Below are 23,611 nucleotides of genomic sequence, written 5' to 3' on the forward strand. Positions count from 1 at the left end.
TTGACCACAAACGATTCTATACATTTCAGAGGAACACTTTCCAAATAATATACATTTCAGAGGAACACTTTTCCAAATAATAGAAATATTTTATTAATTCCCTTTGTCACAACCACAAAATGGCCATAAAGTTAATATAAGTTGGACAGCCAACTTTCTCTTTTAATGAAGTTTCCAAAATATGTGATTAATACTCACAAGTAAGCAGCCTTTCCTTCTTCCAGTTCTTTACTTTTTCCACTTGAACCACTCTTTTTACCACAGATCCTCCTGGTGATGCACATTAGTAATCCACATTGTCGTACAAAGAAGCAGCTAACATCAGTCACAATCAGGATTAATAAAAGGGCTGCCACTCCCAGGCCAATGACAGCACCAAGTCCAAGACCATTAAAAAGAGTGTCTTGAAGGAAAGAAAATTAAAATTCATTAACAAAATTCATCCCAAAGAATAGCATTTCCTAAAGCTTATAAGCTGTAGGCCAGGAGGCTAAAGGATGTTTAGAAATGAATCATTAAGAAATTAATGGAAATAAACTGTCCTGAAGATTAAGCATGTATACAACCTGATTAAAAAAAAAAAATCACAAAACACATCTTTTCTATATAATATTTTCCCATTGCCAAAATTCCAATATGGTCACAGAGCATAAATGACATTATTTAATAACAAATAACATCACATCTTAACATTCCAAGACTAAGAGTATCAGTATGCAGCCTAAGAAAAACATTTTAAATGTTCAACATAATAATAGTTGATATGAGTTGTCAATTTCCACATTTCAAATATAATTAATTAGCAGTGGTGCTACACAGAGTTACTGAAAGGTTTCAGAGTGTGCCAAACCAGTATTTATTCTTGAAAAGGTCATTTTTTTAATTAAAGCAAAATGAAAAAGTCTTCAAAGAAGTTAATTCAAGCTATTTAATCTGCAAACAGTTGCACACACTTAGTCTTAAATAAATTAGTATGAGGAAAACTATGTATATTATTAAATGATTATAGGGTTAGGAACTCATTTTGTAAAGTCTTGTATCTTGAAAATACATTCATACAGTTCAAAATAAACATATTCCACACCTGATCTTGCTTGCTTTATTTGTATTATGAAAGCTGATGCCTAGCTAATTTTACTTCATTACAAATCTCAGAAAAATATATTTTCATATTTTGACTCAGTTGACATTTCCATAACAGACAGTAATGCTACAGACTGTTTTGAATAGTGTGATTCTCAAAAGAACTATTGTGTTTGTGAACTCAGATGACCCTTATAAAGGAGAGGACTTGTATCTGATCAATAAACTAGGGGGAAAAAAAGTCTTCTCAGTAATGGTTCATGCACCCAGCTAAATCAAGAAGGTGCCAGTCTAGCTCAGAAATTGGCTAGTGACAATTGCGTTGTGTGACACTATGTCCTGAGCAAACTCCATAGGGGAGTGGAACTGGGTTTTTTTGCATGTTGGTGTTGCACATGAGCATTGCTTGCTTAGTGTTACCATGCCTTGGAGTGATGCATGAGTCAGCAGTGCAGTGATATATTTCCATTTGCAGCTGTATCTGTGCCTGTTGCCAAAATAGGAGCAAGATTTTTCTGACAGGAGATCATTCGAATACTGTTGTAACAGACACCAAAACATAATATAATGTAATAAAATAAAAATGTTTTAATGGGGCTACTGTTACCATCTTCCTCTTCTTTCTCTTCCACCTCCCTGATACATTGTGGACTGTTTTCAGATTAAGAATATCACTTAAGCTTTCCTATTGCTGCTTAACTAATTTTTAAGAAAGTATCTATTTACCTTTTCAAACAATTTGAAAATTACTTTCTTGAGGACTTCTAAATCAATACATACTAACAGAAATATATATTCTGTTAGTCTATGTGACAGAATTCTTAAATGGAAAACTTTTCTCAAAAGAAGGGGAACATTTTACTTCTTATGTAATTGATTCATAGTCTATTGTATGGGTTGTTTCGTTATAGAACTGTTCTTCAGAATGTTATTATGCAATAAGTCAGAATTCAATGAATATATTTACATGGATGGATAGGCAGATAAACAGGCAGATATTACTTCAAGGTTACTTTCCTTTCTTCAGAAAGACTTAAAAAACATCATATAAATAACAAAAATAATGGCACGTTAATGAAATGATGTATCATTTATGCATAGCTCCATCAGCAATATTGGAAGTTGACATTTCACAAGAATTCATTTTCTTTCTTTTTTTTCCAACATCAACATTCCTAGTTAAATATTATAATTTCTGATACATCTTCCAAAACTTACTTTATCCACACATTCACCCATCTATTTGATGACTTCCTTTGTAAACGTCAGTCATTTATGTTTACCAGTCTGAATTGTCAGGAAGATATAAATGATATTTAATTCCAGTTTATTGAAAAGCTCATATGTTTCAACAGATATAATACTCGTAAATTCTATACAGTCCAGTTTTAGACAGTTTTTATACAGCAAAGTTTTCCTCTCTATACCTTCTTAACCACTAAATAAAATGTGGAGGAGAAAAAATTAGGGTTTTTTATTCCATATTTTTAAAGGGATTTGGGGTTGTTTTGTTGCTGTTGCATTTTTAGGATTTCTTTTTTCTTTTTTTAATGCAGTGTTAAGAAATCTTTACCATGGGGAGATACATTTTTCACTGATGTAAACAGCATTTCCAGTGTCACTGGAATATTGTGATGTGGCAAGCCTCCCTCCCCCCCCGAATGATTCAGTGACACAAAAGCCTACACAACATTTTCACTGGCAAGTAAAGGAAATGTTTATAGTAACAATATTACTCCTTTGTACAATGATATTCAGATTGATTTGCCATAGTTGTGGGTAAGACTTTGTTTTTCATTGTTTTTCTTCTTGGTATTGGTGGGACATCTGAGACCTAAATATTTGACTGTTACATATTTTTCTATCTCTTTATGACTGATAATTTCCTTTTTGTTCAGTATTCCCCATCCTTACTACTGCCCTACTTGTCCCAAATCCTATTTTTCTTACTTGCAACCCATTTGTCCATACAGGTTTCTTTTTCACAACATTTGAAAGTCTGATTTCTTATGTTTGCCAATACCTTTCCAACATTTGTCTCCTTTATCTCCCACACCCCAAAGAGCGACAGGAATGTGTCCACATCCTGCTCTGGGGTGAGGAGCACTGCTGTCATCAGCCTTCTCACCTGTCTTAGGCTTTAAAAGTACCTTTGTTATGGTTTATTTTTAATATTAATGAAAATAGATAATTTTTTTTTAAGTTAATCTTTGGCTTAATTCTATTCTTTCTTAAATTGCTGTGACTTTGTACTGGTCTATCTGCTCCCACAAAAGTCAGTTGTAAAACTAATGCAAATCTCTATTAAAGCAGACTTAGGTCTGTCCTGACTGCTTTCAAAAATCATATCTTAATATATCTATGGTATCAAAACAACGTGAAATTTTGTCTTAAGATCTTATGAAATCAAAGGAAGTATTAATTCTGTGACTGGATGAAATGTTAATGTTATACTACATATAGCCTTTCAACCAACTTTGAAAAACACCTTTGTTATCAAAAAGTTTTGCCCTAAATTAAATTGGGAATAGCTTTACTGCAACAATTCTTAAACAATAAAAAATAAATAAATAAACCCCCCCACATTATAAGGCAATGATTTTATATTTTTTTTAACAATGTTCCAGTATGTACCAAATGGACTCAAAACATTAGTTCCACTTTATGCTCTACAACAATAAAGTATTTATACATTATATGCCTTTTTTTCCTAGTTGAAAAAAACACTTTTATGATTTTAAATTTTAAAAAATAAATGTTAATGTGAGACAATCAGTTCTTAACAACTTTGTGAAAAGGTTTACTGTAGACCTGACTTAGTAATCTAATCATAGTGGAGCTTTTTAAAACACTGGTTGAAAAAAAAAAGTGCAAGTAAGTTCCACAGTTCTGAGTAAGTTTCAATTATCATTTGTCAAAAATATGCCAAATTTAAAATTATATGCTTTTTGTTATATAGAATGTGACATAAATAATATAATACACCTTGCCATGATAATGAAGGAAACCATCAACTTTAAACAAAGTTACTTCATTCATCCACTTCCTCAAATCAGTGGTCATCAATTAATACTTATGGAAGTAAGATTACAAAACTTTCAGAAATGCAATTTAAAAAATTGAAGCAAGTTTCTATAAAAGGCATGGAAAGTATTGGCAATTTACAAGTTCCCACTTATTCATTAAGTTGTGTTTCTAACTTCTAATAAAATAACTGAACATTTTTGCACAAATCATTATTTGAATGGGAAAGAGCAGTGAAGAGCTTTGGCAAGTAAAACAGAATTTCCCAGTGAAGAGAACTAACTGGAAAGATAAATTTTCTGGACCCTCAAATGTAAGTTCAGACTGAATTCCTTTAAGGAGTCTATATCAGATACTCTAAAGGGAAGCGGGTCTAAAGAGAGCGCCACCATCTACATATGCACACAGAATATACAGTTATACTTTGTATGTGGAAAACTAAAAGCTTTTGCCTCTGCACAAAGGGACAGGAACTTAATATGCAACATTAAGACATTTGGACTGACGTTACATGAATGTATGTCCTTTGATGTAACAGAATTTCTCCATACTCTTACAGAATCACATTGTATATATTCAACTGCTGGTACAATAAAATATTAATTGCAAGCTTTATAATAAGTACTCTGCTTGAGCAGGGGGTTTGGGCAAGATGACCTCCAGAGGTCCCCTCCAACCTCAACCATTCAGTGATTCTAAGTTTTGTTGGAAAAAAGAAGCAAGTTAGCACCTTTTTGTGCCTTACTTCCCATCTCCTCCTCCTTAGCAGGCATGGATTAAAGGAAAAATCAAAGATAGATGATTCTATATAGCCCTTAACCTTTTAGAGTAATTTACATTTTTAAAGAAAAAAAGTAATGTTATTAAACACTTTCCTGCACTCATAGGGTAGCACCTGGCAGCTACATTTGAATGGATGAGAATGAGTGTGCAGGGATACTATGCATAAGTTTGTCCTTTCTTTCAGATCAGTCTGAAGCTCAAGTAGGAACTGCTCTCGAGCTAAAGTAGTTGAAAATTATGAGCTAGAGGATGAATTTGAAAATATTGCACTGGGTAGTGGCAGAAAAAAAGCACATTCTTATTTATCATCTTGAACTGCTCTGCTCTATTGACTCTTAAAAAAAGGCTGTCCAATCATGATGGTATTTCTTCACTGCCTATGAATGTTGTCTTTGAATTTTAGATATGATCTGGAACTTTTCTTAGAACCAAAGGCTTACAAGATGTATATACTTATTCAAAATCTCTAAAAAGATAGAAAACATAGATCTTAAAAATCAGTATCCATTGACAAGCATCCAAACAATCATAATGTAGTACCAAAAAGTTAAACAACTGTACAAGGTTTTTCTACCAGTTCATACTATAATGGTGGAAAGCTAAGACCATTGCTAGAACAAGCATTGCCAAGCTAAAGATCTGGAAGGGGGGGGGGGGGGGGGGGGGCGGTAAGGATAGCAAATCTTACAAGTTACAGGTACCCAAAATGAACTCTATCTTGGGTAGCCTGTGAATGTAGCATGTATTCAGCTTTTTTACTGAGAATGGTATGATGCTGGAAGACTATATTAATTAGAAGAGGAACCATTTCTTAGCTTTGTACAAAAGCTTCCCATTACTAGGCACTCCTGTTCCTTACTGAGATAAAAATCACATCAGGCAAAAAGGAGTAAACAACCAATGATCCCCCTATGCAAACAAGCTCCAATAATTTGGCTGCCAAAGCCAGAGCTGCATGAGCTGCTTTTAGTAATTTAAACCAATAAAACTTGGCTTTTGAGCCAGGTAACTGCCCAGGAGCTACATGTCTACCTTCAAATGAAATAAACAAATCAATACAGTTGCAGTATCAACTTTTAAAAAATTATTATGATTCTGTGCAACATTTACTGGGGGAATGTGAGATGCAAAGAGACCATGACAGTAAGTAATATCCTTTTCTGTCCTGTTCCTTAATACAAAAAGATGTTACCAAAGCTATAATCAACATTAATTTTAATGTTTTTTCTTCCCCAGTGATTTTTCCTATAACTTTCTGCTAGGACAGATACTGCTGAAGGGTAGTGTACAAGCACATGAGGTATGTGCTCTGTACTGCACAACTGAGTAATATGTTCTGACAGATATGCTTGACACACAGGTTTGAAAAATAAGAGGACAGTATTATTGATCCCGATGTAACTAACTGACTGAAGAGATGGTTTCTGCTAACTTTCTTCTACTCATAAATGACATACCTTCATTGTCTACCATCTCCAATGAAATCTGAGCCTGATTGCAGTGGAGTTTTAATGGTTTCACTGGCAGCAAGAGGAGCCATAAAGAAGGGGCTGTATACCATAGACAACGGCGCACAGGAGGGATGGGCATTCACAGCCAAGGGAGTCTGTGGTACCAACCAGGGTTATCAATTATAAAGATGTGAGCTATGAAATTGAGCATGTCTAAAATGGTATCTATCAGAAATGTTATGCTTTTCTGATACTTATCTGAGTGAGGGAGCTTTTCTTTATTATGGCAGAGATCCTCTTGCCAACAAGTTTTCTGAAATTACTTTTTCCCTCTAAATTTTACAGGAAAATTTATTTTATTATGACACTTTCTGGGTACTGAGTAAGTAGGACTTGAGTTCTTATTTACTCTAATGGCCCTTTACATCATTTTTCCTATGAAGGTGTCTTAAACAAAACATAAATGCTAAATAAAACAAATGCTGTAATGCAGTTAGCAGCTTGAGTGTTCCTGTCAACAATGTCTTGTCTGTGTCCGCTAAGGGATAAAAGAAAGGAAAGAAGTCTGTGTTAACTAGAAGAAGTGTGCTGGCTTGTGAAAATATTATTTGGAGTTTTGCTTTATTATTTTTTAAGCAAAGTTTTAAAAAATTATTCCTGGCATCATCAAACTATCCCTACGCAGCCTTCAAAAGCATTTCTAACGTGTCTAAAGAGTTATCAGGTAGCTACAGCCCCTTCTTTCATGTATTTACTCAGTCGCCATAGTAAAGAGTATTTTTTTACCAGTGCCTACTTCTACGTGAAGCCCCAGAGAAAAGCGGGCAGAGAGATCCCAGCCCTCCTGTGCATTGAGGGAGGACAGGTTGGGCAATGATGGCATTTTTGTGGAGTTTGTGGCATCAGCTCGGCACCCAGGTTTCAGAAAGCCTTGGGGAAATAATTAAGTTTCTGTGTCCCGCTTTCTTCCATTCAAATTGACAGCAGATTTACTGAACATGTCTCTTGGAGGAATTTCCAAGAACCTGTGCAGATTAATTAAGATTGACATGGGTACTGAAAACATACACTTATGTGTGGTTTCAGTACTGCTATTACATAAAAGGATAAATTATTTTAATTGCTTTCTTTAGGGGAATTCAAAATCACACTGCGCACATACCACAAAGACCTGAGAGATTTTTGCATCTTTATACTGGATGACAGCTGTAACCAGAGTACTATAGTCAGGAGACCTCAAAAAAAGTTGAACTATGTTGGGATTGTATTTGAATTGATAAAATATTTCAGGTTTGACAGCACTTTCTTTTAGCTCTTTAAGACATATGTAAATGCAAAACCAACAGTTTTGAGATGTATTACTTGGAATAATATTTTAAATGTATAATTATTTTATAGCATTAGCTACAAAAAGAGAATTTTAATATTATGGGTGCAGCCAGTATATGGTGCATGTTTTTACTTGAAATAGTTACACTGGTACAACTGCAAGTGTCAGCAGAGTTGTACTTGGTTTAAGTGCCATGTACCAATATAGTTTCTCCCAGTATTAAAACATCTGCCTTTTGGGATACAACTGTTTCAAGTAGGCAGATTAAATCTATATGGTTCAAGCGCTCAGGCCATGTATCTATATAGACACTTCACATACTTGCTCCATTAGTGGAGTAGCATGGCAGCCACCTAATATGAACCAAACTAAAAATTGAAGAATTCTAATTGTAATGATTGGGGGGGGGGCGGGGGGGGGGACGACGGGGGGGCGCTTTCTGTGTGTGCGTGGGGGGGGTTAAATATTCATTACTGGATAAAACACTGAGGTTTACTGTTGAAACAAAAATATTGATACAATGTTTAAAAAACTCTTCAGTTACAAAATACATAATGTAGATAACACAAGAAAAACAGCATTTATCAGTAATAAAGAAAATACAGATAGAAATGCTTTAAGTCAGTTTTCTTTATTAGAAAAATGAAGACAGAAGTTGCATAAACTAAAATGGACTTTGAACAACAGATGAAAGATGCACAAGGTTACATACATTTCTTGACACTGTGTTTGGAAAGATGCTGAGGGCCATCACTTTTACACTATGCACGCATTCTTCAGGAAGAAAGCGGAGATGACAGCAAGTACTGCATGTATGGAAGAAATCAGTGGAGCAAAATGGTAGTGAAACATGAATGAGATGAAAAAAAAAGCGCCATTGTTTCACAAATGCCTTTCATGTTTTTGAAAACAGAAACTGCAGTGCTTGCAATATTTTTTACAGAAGTAGTTTTTAGTACATTGTATATATTTTCAAATGTAATTTTGTTGGAAATATACACTCAGTAAGATTTACTTTGCTTGTATTAAGCTCACTTAACATGCATTATAATTAAAATTATATGAAAATAAAATATTCACTAGCAATTACTGCTACAAAAATATTAAACGTAAAATAAATATAAAGAACTATTAATAAGAATATCATACAACATAATGGGACTATGGTGGCAAGAATTACTACTACTGTTTCTCAGGACTTTAAAACATATAAAAATGAACAAAAATGGATATTCCTACCTCAGTTGCTTGATCTAGTTCTTGTAAAACATCACAACTTAACACAGCTCTCAAGCACACAGCTTCCATACAGCTACTTTTTTCTAAAGAGGCAAAGTTGGTAGATTCTCTACACTTGATATTTGACACCATTAGCTTTATTATGATGCTGTCATTGACATTACAAGGAATAGGATTTTCCCTGTGAGTTTCCATCACTTATACATTAAGCCTGATAAATGTGTACCAAAGGAAAACTTAAGATTCCTTATACGCCTGGAGAAATGGGATGGATGAAGTACAATGTGATAAGCTCAGATGAGCTCTAGATGTAGCAAAGATTTCAGTGATGTCATTATAGACCTCAGAAGCTGCATTTGCCTTGATATTGTTCAAACTACTTCCTAAAAGTAAGAGGTTTTTTTTCCTTCTCTTGTAAAAATCCCCCCAAAAAGAGCAATTAGAAATTATCAAGATACTGGACAATGGGTAGAAGATTGGAGACTATTAGCACAATCACAAATTGTATATAAGTCTCCATTACATCTTTAAAAAAAAATGAAATTGTTTTGTAAGGCTTAACTAGTTAACTTTACATTTGCATACACAAAGAGTTACTAAATTTAGTGAATGAGGTTTGCATGCTGGGAAGATAATACATGGTAAGGCCCAGGAATCCAAGTATTAGTCATACAGTTACTTATGTAATTAACCCACTATATCTGTTTATCTTTTAAATATCTATTTTTCATATGGACATCATATTTTTTACATCAGTGCTTGGCCTTATACTTCCATCACAAAATTAAATGGAATGTTATTTTGTTGCTTGGTGATGGTATGTTTTGTACACTTCATAAAACCACACAGATGGATATATTTTATTTCTGATGTATGCAGCATACATGTCTTTTTCTGGGCAATGTTTTTCCTATTTAGCTAGACAGCAATTTATTTTCTAATAACCCTACTTTAATAAATGAAGGATCACATTTGAAGTTGTATTATGTAAATACTTTGATTCATGAATAATTTGCAACTGTTAGGAACTTGTCAAAACTCTGGAAACAAGAAAGACAACAAGTAAAACCTGATTAGGGAAGAAGCCAGCCTTAGTCTCAAAAGCTTGTAAATGAAAACATTTAAAAAAATAATGTTCCTTAGAGATACACTGCTATATCACAGAATAATCATTACCCTTTTTACGTTTCTGTGCCACCAATTTGGATTTAAGGCATAAGTTCAATGCAGAATATTTTAGGACTTCAGTCCAATAGGCAGTTGAATATTAGCATTTCAAAATATGTGAAAATGCTGGAAAAATGGTAACATTTTACTCTGTCAATCATAAGACCTAAAATCCCTTTTACGATTACTACATTTAAAGGAACAAATTTACTTCTCTAACATTTAAGTACTAATGACAGCAGAATATTTAATTAAATTTGTGAAGACATATTTATCATTGTAATACAGTTTAAACTGCAATTTTAAAGCTGTTCAGCCTATACCTACCAATTATAATTTAATTTGCAAATGTTTCTTCTCATTTTTTCCTCATTCTTGTCTGTAGGAAGACAAGATTTTAAAATCTTCTGTATCTTCCCACAGATTGCACAAAATATTGTAAAATAATCTTGCTGTCATTGTTTTTAAAGAAAGAATTATGAAACATTCTTAAAGAGAAATACAAACAAAACTGTATTAGTTATTCATCTCAGGAGATACATGACAACCCGAAGACATTATTCTCTTCCTCTTTTTCTTTCTCATTACAGAGGTTTTGGGATGCTGCCCAGAACTGTCTGGCTCTGCTGTCACAGAATCCCTATAATATTGGCTTAACTCATCATCTTTGGACTTTGACGGGAAGAGTAGGGCCAAAAGAAAAGGATCATATTTAAATTACCTGATAACCTCAAAATGTATAAAGCAGAAGAATATAAACTGGAGCAGACCTAAAATTTTTCTCATTTAACAGGGGAAGTGATCCAACTTTATCTCTTTATCCCACTGGCATTGTGACACTGAGGATAAAAGCCAACTTGTCATTTATAATGTATATTTAGCTTCTAAAATTTCTAAAGGCTTTTCATTAGCTCTTTCACAACATGTTTGAAGAGTTCACAGTCAATCACTCCCTGTGCCCTAATTCCTATCTTGTCATCAGCAATGTTAGAATGACTTGCTAAGATAATAAATTTATAACTGGTAAAGAGTACTTCGAATGTCTAACAAGAGTAAGAAAATTATTTAGAAATTATAATTCTTCTACTTTTATACATACCTGTAGTAGTCTCCTGTCTTGCTTTATAAAAAAAGTAAGAACAGAGACAAGTAGATGACAGGTAAAATATGTAAGAAAATGTTTAGTAGAACAGCTTAAATGTTTCAAATTTTAGGAAATTAGGAAAATGCTGCAAAACAAGGAAATACCAGAATCGAACTGTCTGTGGAACCTTAATGAGACCCTATTTTATGTTTAATTCTATAAAACCATCTAAGTTTTACTCAAGACCTTTTAATCCAGTGGCAGATGCTCATTAGTTGTGATTGTTATTATTCAGAACAGCACTCTATCTCTATTTTGTCCGTAAGAGAAAATTCTGTTTCCGTGTATGCATCCAGCCCCTATCTTACAATGGGATCAGAATGCAGAAGGGACATGACTGCAGAAAACAGCCTCTCAAAAGAATTCACTGCTCCCCTGGTCCAAGAAGGAGCCCCGGTGTTTGTGCACCACTGTGCTCCTGCAAACTGAGAAAGAGCTCCTGGGAGCAGATTGTGGTCTGCTTGTGCCAAAGCACTCAGTGGAGATCAAACTATTCACTGTTGACCAGTTGTGAACTGAGATTTTCAGAGGCTTCTAATGAGGCCAGACTTGGACAGGTTGGGGTTCTTCCCCCCTTGGGAATACAAGCAGCATCTACTTACTACATATTTGCCAAAAGTCAGTTCTCTGATCATAAGTAGAGATGTACTTGCAGTTTTTTGTTTTGTTACCACAGGAAAAAAGTGGCAATAATGACAACAACAAACATTTTCACTATCTGGATTTTAGAAATGGTTAGAAACAAATAAAGCCTCCTGCAAAAGTTCCTGCCCAAGGTGATTCTTCCCCTAAAAAAAAATTAGCATAAGCAATAGCACTTATCAGAGTTATACTGAACTGAAAACGTGTTCTCACACCTGAAAGCTTTTGATAACTGTTACATGTAGCTAGCAATTCCAAATCCTCTGTATCACAGTTAAAGAGAAAATTTTCATTAAAAAAGATAGCTTAATGTTAAGATCCCTATCCTTCATTAACTATTGTCTGTAGATTCAATAAGCCCTTAAGCATTAAACAAATAGATAGTTTTTGTTACAACAATAACACTTATAAAACTAATCCATGTATTCACAATGTTTGTGCATGCAAAACTAGGCTTTCACCCAACTGACTCTGACTAGGAACCCAAAGTTTTGACTCTTACAAAATTAGAATAGAAATTCTACTTCTTTACCATACTATGCTGGGCACATGTCAATGTAATTAATTTCAAATTAATGGCAGAGCATTAGGTTAAAGTGATATAACATAGTGGCAAGGGCTGCAAATGAAATAGTGGCCCCACTGAACATGGTGAGAGATTTTCTACAGATCACAATGAAGCTAACATTTTTAGAATGACATTTGCTTGAATTCCGTCTACTTCATTATACTAAATATATGAAATTTTAAAAAAAGTATTTTGGCCAATAAATAAGTCTTCAGATTTACACACATGCATTCTGAAGACATCTTACTTGTGACATAGCCCAGTCTTCTAAAATTATTGTTATTTGTTTTATATGAGAAGAGGTTTTGTTAATGATGTTTTAAAGTAAATACTTCCAAGAATAAATTGAAACTGGCAAAACTGACCATAATCACGATTTCTTAGAAATAAGAATATCCATTACGCAGGTGAAGATACATAAAAACTTAAATTTGACCAATTAATTTCAAAGTTATAAGATAATGGTATTAAATCCCCAAAGAAATGAACTATAAGGGGGGAAAAATCAACATGTATTGTTAATTTATTATCTTTGTTTTGGTTAGTAACAATTTGACGGGAAGTATCTAAAAATAGATATTTAATTCTGCCTTAGCTGTTAAAGTGCATTGCTTTCTTGTGTTATTCTGTATGCAAGAGGAATGAACCATAAACTTAGTCAAATACATAAATTCTAAAATCAAATATGCAGAAAAATGTCTATGTGAACTCTTACTAAATGAACTTTTTTCTGAGGTATTGTATACATTGTTCTAGATGCAGAATTTGTAAACCAATCTCTTAAGGTGTAAAATAGGGAAACCTACTTTCCCCATTCTTTACTAAAGGTCAACACTGAGCCCCCTGGAGCTTCAAGTCCAACAAAGGCCGTGAAATGAAATGTGGCACTGTTAGAGTCACAAGAAGTGTGTTTGGTGGGCAGGGACCTATTTTATGTGCTAAGGCATGGCTGCAGAGAGGCACAGGAAAAGTATAGGGAATTAAATACTATAAACTAAAGCAATTCAGAGATCATAAATTAGGGAAGAAATGTTTGTTAAAATCCACTAGAAAGTACAAAACATATCGATATTAAGCATAAGGTTTAAAGTACATCATGGAAGGACCTAGTGTAAGGACAACTCTGTGAAAAGGATTAATACAGAATCAAAATGCTCTCATGAAAGACCAATTGATAGTGTACCTAGAAAGCCATGCGACTTTCAATGGTAAGGTCTATGCATAGATTTTTTTTTTATAATCAAAATATAGTTGAGAAAATAAAATCAAATCACATTGATCAAATTCAATAAGTCAGATTCTCCAAGTTCTGTCAGACAGAAGAGCCAAGCATCATCTGTTGAATTTGTCACAGAACTTACAAGGTTTCCAAAAAGCCAGATGAAGAATTTTGCATGTACAGTCTGAAGTATGTACAGTATTTAGGATCTTAACTAGGAATGGAAACTTTAGAAGAACTATAGAAAAGTACAATTTTTTATACAGGCCTGTGTTTATTTTCCTGTAAATGTAAAATTCAGAGGGAAAGGAAGAAAACATATTGCTTGCCTTATCAACAGCATCAAAACATGCACCAGAAACTTATGAATACAATGAAAGAGAAACCAGCAGCATTGAGCTGCGGGGACTGGCCTCCATTTTCACGTCTAGTAGCTTCACAGCATCTATCTGTGTGGATAAGAATTGTTACAGAAAATCAAGAGTGTGAAGAAGAAGTAAATTTGAAAAAAAAAGTGAAAAAGTTGATAAAACATGAAAAATAAAGTATCAAAAGGAAAACAGTGACAGTAGGAAAGAAAAAAAAAAAGAGAAAAAATAATTAATTTAATATTTACATTGTGCCAAAGACAATCACTTGAAAGACATTACTCTAACAGAAACATCAATTTATGATTAAAGTGTGGATGAAATGGTAACCATTGAAGTGCTCTAGACAAATCTGGATAGTAAAGTACTCAAAACATAGAAAAGGTGTACCTTAATAGCAGCAACATGTGGTTCTCAACAGCAGCCAAAGTGGTAAACTTTTTGGTCTAATTTTAAAACAATTTATTTAAGGACTTAACCTGAAGCATGCTATCAACTCTCTTGTTTTGCCTTGAGATTCAAAACCATTCAGCCAAGCCCAACCTAAATACTACCTTTCAGGTGTCTTTCATATGTTGGAGGTACATGGAACTCAGGAAACTACAATGCAACATCTATCAGAAATAGTGAATATTTGAAGCAGCAACACACATCAGCCCATAGGCTGAAAGAAGAAACTGTAAAAAAAAGTCAATGATTACATAAAATGAAGGTTCTGATCATGCATGGGGATAAAGAAGAGAAAAACTGGTTTAGCTGTTTCTTCTTGCTAATAAGTTTACCTTGTTCCTGAATTATCGTAAGAGACCAGAATGGACCACTGTCAAAACTGGCATCAGTAATATGGACATAAGTCCACTTGAAATATGAATGACCAATGCAATTAGCACAGGCAGCTGGGTAATTAGATACTGACTTTAATACTAGGGTGGGAATAAAACAAAGTTGCTTTTCAAAACATGCAACTTCTCAAGACATTCGAGTCCTCACAGTATGTCTGGATGTAACCCAGTGCAATATATGAAGTTTGCATATATATTTTCTACTAATATTTATATTGAAAGTTCACTTTTTGGCAGATAATACAGTCAAGTTTATGCAATATAGTGTATGTTTAAACATCTTAATCTTGACTGGATATTGAGGGGTTTTTTTTCAGCTACAGTGGCACAGTAATTATATGGATAGTGACTAATATCAGTGTTAGGCTACTGTTTCAAAATAGACTTCAAAAGAAATTGAAATGTAGAAAATCTTGTGTGGTATAAACAATAACCTTGGTTACATCTTAATTTACTTACTTTAGAAAGTGAATTTTAAGAAATTGTAATGGAAGTAGATGAAAACAGTTAAGCACCGCATTTTGCATTTAAACTGTATTATATCAGTCCCTTGTTATATTTATTTAAGCTTTAAAAGAATTTATTTAAGGTTAAAATCAGTGTAGAGGATGATTTGTGACATCTTAGCACAAATACATTGGGATATATCTCTTACTCTAGAGAGCTCACAGGCTGAAGAGAAAGGCAAGTGGTGGAAAAAATCATTCTCTCTTTCCACAAATATATGATCAAGACATGCAGAATTTAAATGCTACCCAAACTCAAAGGATTTTTAGGTTTTAGGATTTGAATCTTCTAGGTTTTTTTGCAATGCACCTTAAATTTAGCTTAAATCACAGAGCTGTTGTTTTGTGAATATGTTCTGGTGGGAAACTTGCCTTTGGGACATAGATGCATAAAGTTTAACCAATGCATTATCCTCTTATAACACGAATATGTCCCTGTTCTTGCACAAATATACATCTGAGTGTAGGTAACTATCAAGTAGAAAAGACAGCAATATAAATAAACTAAGAGCTATTATGGACTTTACCTCATCCTCACACATATTTCTACTGCAGTGTTTTCAATGATACACATTTTTAAAGAAATTATGACTGTTCAAGCTGTTCAAATTTCACAACCTGTTCTTTTCATTAAGACTTAAATAGTTTAGTCCTTATATTCATAGCAGAAAATTCTTTGACACATTAAACTTCCACAGTTATTTTAATAACACAGCTTTTAAGTATTTTTAGATAATATATCTATCAACTTAATCTTTTAATTGGCACTTACATTTTTTTAATTATAAAGCAACATAATGCTAGCAATTACTCATAACAAATATTCTAGGTGAATAAGAGTACCATGTTTATAAGTGTAGCCTCGCACTTTAACATTCAACATCTATGATGATTTTCTTTTTTTCTCATAGCATTCAAAAAGATAAGCAAACTTAAATTCAGAAGGTAAAAAAAAAACTTCCTTTTGAAGCAGAAGTTCTGTGAATACAGAGTAGTTTTTTCACTATTTTTTTTCTAGCATTCCACTACTTTTCTAGTGTTCAGTGCTAGTTAATTCCTGTGATAGCTGTACTGTAAGAATGACATTTTATAAAAAATATCTTTTTTTTTTGCCTATGAACCCTGCTGATGATACTGAGAGTGTAAGCCTTTTTGTCTCTGATTCATATCAAATAAGTTCTATCAATTTTAGTAAGCGATTTCTATCCCTTTTCACGTAAAAAAGTTACTCTTTGCAGGGAATGGACCAAACAGAGCTGGTTTTAGCTTACAGCAAGAACACGCCCTATCATTTACAACAATGTTCATCTCCAGGATTTGATGAGAAATGGCTCTTACTCAGCAAATTCTAGTACTGCTTTGAAAAACAAAAGCAAGTAGGTTTTGTGGGGGCTGTCATCTTTCTGAAGTTTTGGATATTAATTTATCTGATTGGTGTGATTCCTACCAACTCCTATTCTCAAAGCATGAGATCTCAAAGACACATTTAATCTCTTCTCTCTACCCTCTTCAGAAAATAAAATATAAAAATTATTCTTCCAATACAGCAATACATGCTGAAGACTTTGCTTTACACTTTTAGCTCAGAATTATGATTTGAACAAAAGTCGGACAAAAGTCTTTATTTTTGAGTTCTGATTTTGGAATAACAATATCCTTCAGCCTATGAGAAAATGATGCAGGTAATTTCACAAGTGTAATGCTGCAGCTCTTCCTTGCCTTGGGAATGTGATCAGAGCTGCAAGGAGACTAACATCCTCAAGGCTTTCCTTTTTGACTACTGCATTTTGTTCTTCATTTTAGATTAAACTAAAACCCTAACTAGTCAAAGTGGCAGAGATAGAATAAGGAATCTCGTAATGCACAAAGTTGTACAAAAGAGGTACCCATCATGGACTTAAAGTTTCTGATCCTTGTAATGGAAATTTTGCCTTTGGAAATACCTTCAAACTCCTGTGCTTTTCTTTTTCTTTCTTGGTTTAAATTTATTGTTGCTATCGAAGGTAGTGCAAGGATCAAGGGTCGGAAAGTTACAAGTCTTCTTTCCCAAATTATTCCGATTGTTAAAAGTGTGTAAATTTCTAATACAATATTTTCCTTACTAAGCTACAAAGAATTTTACTTCCACCCTCAGATACCTATTTTTAAAAAAAAAGTTTACAGGAATGTATTATTTTTGAAGCCTCTGTTCTCTGGCAAATTTAGTGAAAACATCAACTGCATTCAAAGTTATCTGAAGACACAAATTGATGGAGTTTTGTACAGGTATACGTACGCACATAAATGGATAGGCAGTGTGGTCACAAACCATAGGCTGAAAAGCAGGCCAAAATGTTATTACTGAAGAATCAGTACAGAATATAATTCTGCAGTCTTTTCCTGGAGATTTAAACTGGCAACTTAAAAGCCACAAGTCATGACTTTTAGTCCTGGCTCAAGTACCCAGTGGCAGCCATTTTAGCTTTTTCTATGGAAAGAGACTACAAAAGATGATGACTACAAATCCCCCTGATTCTCCTAATTTAACTTTTAATGATGCCACATAACTTTTCCTAGAACTAAGTACCAGAAGCCAACTGCTGACATTACCCCATAGCTAACTCTGCCTCAGAAAGTGGCCTTGCTCTGAAATAACACATTATACCTGGAAAGGGCTTCTCTTCAGCTGAGCTACACATGATCACTAATGACTAATTTTGGCTACCAGCAGTTCTGCAAAATGCTCAAGAGGGAATATCTTTAGACTTTTCCCTTGCTCATTACCTACAGAATTGTTGACTAAAGTTAACAAAACAGACAGTTTATATCTGCAAAAGCACAAGGGTTATTGATTATGTACTGAGACAAAAAAATACCACAAATATAACTGAAACCCAACCTGGCCAGAAGAATGCTGTTGTTGCTACTGAAGTGAAAGTGAGGAAGAAAAAAATCTGGCTTGGTTTTATGGAAGAACAGCTGTAAAGAGAAATCTAGAAAATAAACATAACAGAGATATCATTGCCTTTGAAAATGTAAGGATAGGATCCGGAGAGGTGAGGAAATTCTGAGCAAGGATCAGGTCAGGGAATACTTAAAAAAACTGGATATATGTAAGTCCATGAGCTGTGATGAGATGCACCCACAAGCACTGAGGGAGCTGTCAATGCAGGGCTATTCTCAATAATCTTTGAATGATCATGGAGATTAAGAGAGGTCCCTGAGGACAGGGGAAAGCAAATGTCACTTCTGCCTTTAGAAGGGGCAGGGAGGAGGGCTCAGGGATCTACAGGCCAGTCAGCTTCACCTCAATCCCTGGGAAGGTGATGGAGCAACTAATCCTGGAAACTGTTCCCAGGCATGAAGAACTACTACATCAGATGTAGCCAGAATTGATTCACAAAGGCAAAGTCATGCCTGACCAAGGTAACCTTCTATGATGAAATGACTGGCTTGGTAGATGAGGGGAGAGCTGTGCATATTATCTGCGTTGACTTCAGTAAGGCTTTCAACACTGTCTCCCATAAGATCCTCGAAGAGAAACTGTTGATACGTAGGCTGGATAAGCAGACAGTGAGGTGAAATTGGAAACTGGCTGAATGGCTGGGCCCAGAGAGTGTTGATCAATGGTATGAAGTCTAGTTGGGGACCAGTGACTAGTGGTGTACCCCAGGGGTCAATACTGGGTCCAAACCTGTTCAACATCATCAATGATTTCGACGATGGGGCAGAGCGTACCATCAGCAACTTTGCTGATGACTCAAATCTTGGAGGAGTGGCTGATACACCAGATGGTTATGCTGCCATCCAGAGGGACCTTGACAGGCTGGAGAAATGGGCCAACAGGAACCTTGTGAAGTTCAACAAGGGCAAGTGCAAATTCCTGCCCCTGGGGAGGAACAACCCCAGACACCAGTAGATGGCTGGGGGCCACTCAGCTGGAAAGCAGCTTTGCAGAAATGGCTCTGGGGGTCCTGGTGGACACCAAGTTGAACATGAGCCAGCAACGTGCTCTTGTGGCAAGGAAGGCTAATGGTAATGGGAGCAGAGGCCTTGGTCACGCAAGCACGCTTTTATGTGTTACCCTGACGTTGAGGCTTGGTTGTAATCAGGTAAAATATAATTTCAAACAGATCTGAAATGATTTGAAATCTAAGGAAAATGCTTCAAAGGACACAAGAACTATTCAGATTGGAAGTTTATTCATAGTTACAGTAAGTCAACAAATGTTATGTACTTTTGTGGTGGCATACAGAACAAGAATGAAGAAGGCTGCTTCTTGGCTTCTCTTAGCTGATGCCTTGTCAGGGTCAAGTCAATGCTTCTAGAGAAAAGGGAGGTTACTCCTCCCTTCAGAGCTAGGGAGACTGTGCCCCAGGGAGACTCTTGCAGCCTATGGGTCAGGGTTGAAGGGATGTGAGAGACAAGGAGAGCACCTGTAGCAAGAGAGTCTGCTGTTTGGCAGCAAGATGTGACAGGAACAAAAACCTACTCCAGCTACACAGGTGGGATCATACAGAATTTTTTTCTACCCCAAAAAAGTCAATGAATTGCTTGACTGAGAGCAAAATTAAAGAAAAGGACTTGTCCTTTAGAGAAAATTGTGAGCATGAGGGAGACATTTCTATTTTTCTGTACTTAGTAATTTTCAGTCTCTAGATGAAGAAGTTCATTATCCTAGCTTCCTGTCCAATAAAACACTTTCTGTATAGTTCAAAAGCCCTATTTTATCTATGTAATATATCATAAAATGTACATACACAAATTCAAATACATATATATACACACACATACCCAAAGCATTGATAAGAGCTATTTTTATTTTTCATTCATTTTGACACCACTGGAGATGCTGAAGCTGCATTTTTGTAAAAACTACTGATAAAAATCATGTTTGGCATGAAGAATATAATCTTTGCTACTAGTGATGACGAGTGAAAATATCATGCGTTAGATTGTCCCTCTTTATCTATATGATTTTAAGCATTGGTGACAGACATGCATTGAAAAAAGAGATGCACAATGGACTAAAACTTTTCCAGGGATGTTAATAAAAAAAAAAAAATTCCAATAGTTCATGCAGTATTGGAAGTTAAAAAAACACAAACCAACCAATATTGCAAAGTGAGAAAAATAGGTCTAAGGGCTTCTTATTATCCCCAAATGCTTTACTCATTTTCCCACTATTAAGAAGAAAAAACTTATGATAAGACACAACTTGCAGCCGTTTTTAATATATCTTCTGGCCTTCCAGAGAAACAGCACTGACTGGATAAAAGCCTTTGGAAGACAGCACCTGCATTAATCTTCTGCCACTAATTTCTGAAAATATATCTAACACTTGCAGAAAGTATCCTCTTTTAACATCTTTCGTTTCATCTTCTTTTAAGATTAATTTAATATAAAACTGTAGATGTGTTTTTAGGTTACAATAGTAGTGGTTCAGAATGACAGCTGGTTTGGACACTTTTGTACCAGCTGCAAGGTACACAGACAGGATATCTCTGCCCTGCTGAGAAAGAGTAAATGGACCCATACAAAGGCACTGTAATGTCAGCTCCAGGAGCTGATGGAGTTTGGCTGCTCCCAGTGACACCTAGTCAGAGGGTTTGTTATGGCTGTAGAGGTTAGTCTATGCTGTCCTAACACCGATAAAGAGCTAAGAGCTAAAGCACACAACTCCTTTGAGAATCCCCTTTTTTTCTCACAGAACTAGAAGCAGCTTAACACTATAGAGAAGCCAGAACAAAATTTTCAAAAATATCGCAAATGAGTAACTAAAATCTGATAAAGACTTCATTCAGAGGCAAGCACAACAATGTTAGAATTGCACCTGCCTACAAGTACTGCCAGCTAACACCCCTAGTGAGGTTTTGGAATATATAAATTACTAAATTTAAGATTATGCCACTCTTTCTTCAAAGCATGATTCTTAAATACATGCTCATACGCCTAAGTAAAATCTGAAATACAAAGATGGAATTGCTGACTGCAAAAAATAACTCAAGAAAGTAAGAAGTAAAATTATATATACATAGATATAATATACAGTAATGTATATATGTATACACATATATACATATATGAATATATTTATACATACATTTGTTTAAGGCAAAGAGTTTTAAGAAGTTGGTTTGTTGAGTGTTTTTCAAAGTCAGTGTGAGGTTCCATTGATAAACCCTTCAGAAAACCAGGAAACTTTCATTAAAAGGATTACAAATTCTGAAGAACTAATAACAAATTTGAGTGATTCAGTGAATGGAGACCATGTTACAGGCCTAGGAACAGAATTACAAAATCAAGTCCATCTAGAGTTGGAGGCTGCTGAGGCCAACCAGGTGAAATTTTAAAGGAATGTCTGTCTCATTTATACTCCTCACTGATGCCAGACAGCAATCTGCAGCCTCAAGCTCCTTCCTAGACCTAAGACAGCTAATGGAAGATCATCATATTGTGTTATTATAGAATTTGACTGCCAGCCATGAGCTGGTACTTGCTTACACTTCCCTAGCAAGCAGAAGTTGTGGATTCAGTGCCCATAGGAGTTATGCCTTCACGTAAGTAGGGTTTTGGCTTCCAGTCCCTGCCCTCAAGGATTACTACTTCTGCCTTATATCCAATGGCTCTTGAAAGCATAAACAAGCTCCTTCTGCAGCAATCAGAACTAAAGTTTTATTTCTTGTGACAACTCCCTTTTCCCATCCCAGGCACCTATCAAAGGACAATAAATGTATCCTTGCCTCCATCTCTGTCCAGTTCTCTGATTAATTGCATTAGCTTGCATGCATTTTCACCAGAATAATATGTTAGGTATAGTTAAACATCATGATACTTAGAGGATCCCAAAATTCTCTTGGGATAAGTAATATCCATGAGATTGCACGCATAGGATCTACAGATATCTTGGTTTTTAATTACATTTAGAGGAAGACAGAAACACTCTGTTCAGCTGAAGTGCCATAGACTTGGGCACATACAGATGAAAACCTCTTTTCAGGCTTTGCAAAAACAGTTGACAAAGAAAATAATTAGTTCCACAATCATAACTGCAATAATGATTCATATAAAGATCTGATGTTAAATAGTGTAACAGACTTCTTACAGCTACTTATGGAGTTATGGTTATGGGAGAGCACTGAAAGGAAAAAGCCCCCAGATACCTATAAAACTGTGTTCAGAGAAAAATATTCTATCTATCTTCTGAAACTGAATTAACTAAGCTGCTTTTTACTTAAATGTTTAGAGACCACCTATGTTGTAATTTACGGAGGCATATCATATTTCTCTCAGTTACAGCAGTTGTGGCAATAAAATGGAATACTTTAAATAATTATAACAGGTTAAAGTTAGATTGCATTGCAAAACAAGTAACATTTGTGTTTCAAATATACAAAATTGAAAAATGGCTTATCCCTTCCATTTGCCCAAATAAGGTTTTATTTATTTTTCTACTTGATAAATATTTTTACTTCCTTGGGACAATAAGCTTTCGTATATTTCTTTTTCCCTTTTCTTTTTCAATCATGTAGTGAAATTTTATTTCTGAATGATGGCAATCACAAAGCCTTATGTGTTTAAAAAACAAGTACACATGGCCTATCGAGGCCCTGAATATCAATCAAAATGCAAATCAACTCTCACTACTGCAATTCAAGTGCATAAACCAAATATTTGTACTCAAACTGGATCTGAACCTATTAATGAATTACAAATGCCTATTCCTTTCTATAAATGCAAGTAACAAAGCTTTTGATATCAACAAATTGCTATGGAATATTAAAAAATGTTGCAGAGATCTTGAGATAATTTCCCTGAGAATATATTTGAGGAAAACTTGCAATAGACAGAAACAAAATTTCAAGTCAGTTATTTCAAACTTTTCTGATGACACAGTAGTCTATGACCCGTTCAAACTCATTGCCACTTTACCAAGATCAATGCTAGTCAGATGCTCAGATTAAAACACAGGTATTGATATGGTTTACCTTTTAATATATTGGCCATTATGTTTATTTGGCAAGATTTTAATCTGATCCTAATACTCTGATAGTTTAATTTACGGCATACAGAAAATACTATGTTAGATGATTTAGTACCTGATTTTAAAATGGTAATGATGACACTGATCTAATTTGGAATTTATTATTAAAGTTATCAGCTCATAATTTAGATAAGTTTGAAATCTTTTCCTCATAACATTTGCTTTATAAAAATCAAAATAACCCATAATACATCAGAAATTACCATATTTTGGGTTTATTCT

General features: G+C 34.7%; 1 protein-coding gene across 1 annotated transcript in view; it reads right to left on the reverse strand.

The window, feature by feature from the left end:
• The window catches only part of NCAM2 (neural cell adhesion molecule 2), a 332,637-nt gene that overhangs the window by 16,337 nt on the left and 292,689 nt on the right, over positions 1–23,611 (reverse strand). The window contains exon 16 of the mRNA XM_069785318.1: positions 199–403. Coding sequence (XP_069641419.1) covers positions 199–403 — 205 coding nt within the window. The remainder of the gene's footprint in view (positions 1–198; positions 404–23,611) is intronic.

The sequence above is a fragment of the Haliaeetus albicilla genome, chromosome 6 (genome assembly GCF_947461875.1).
Source record: "Haliaeetus albicilla chromosome 6, bHalAlb1.1, whole genome shotgun sequence".
In the NCBI taxonomy this organism is placed as follows: domain Eukaryota; kingdom Metazoa; phylum Chordata; class Aves; order Accipitriformes; family Accipitridae; genus Haliaeetus; species Haliaeetus albicilla.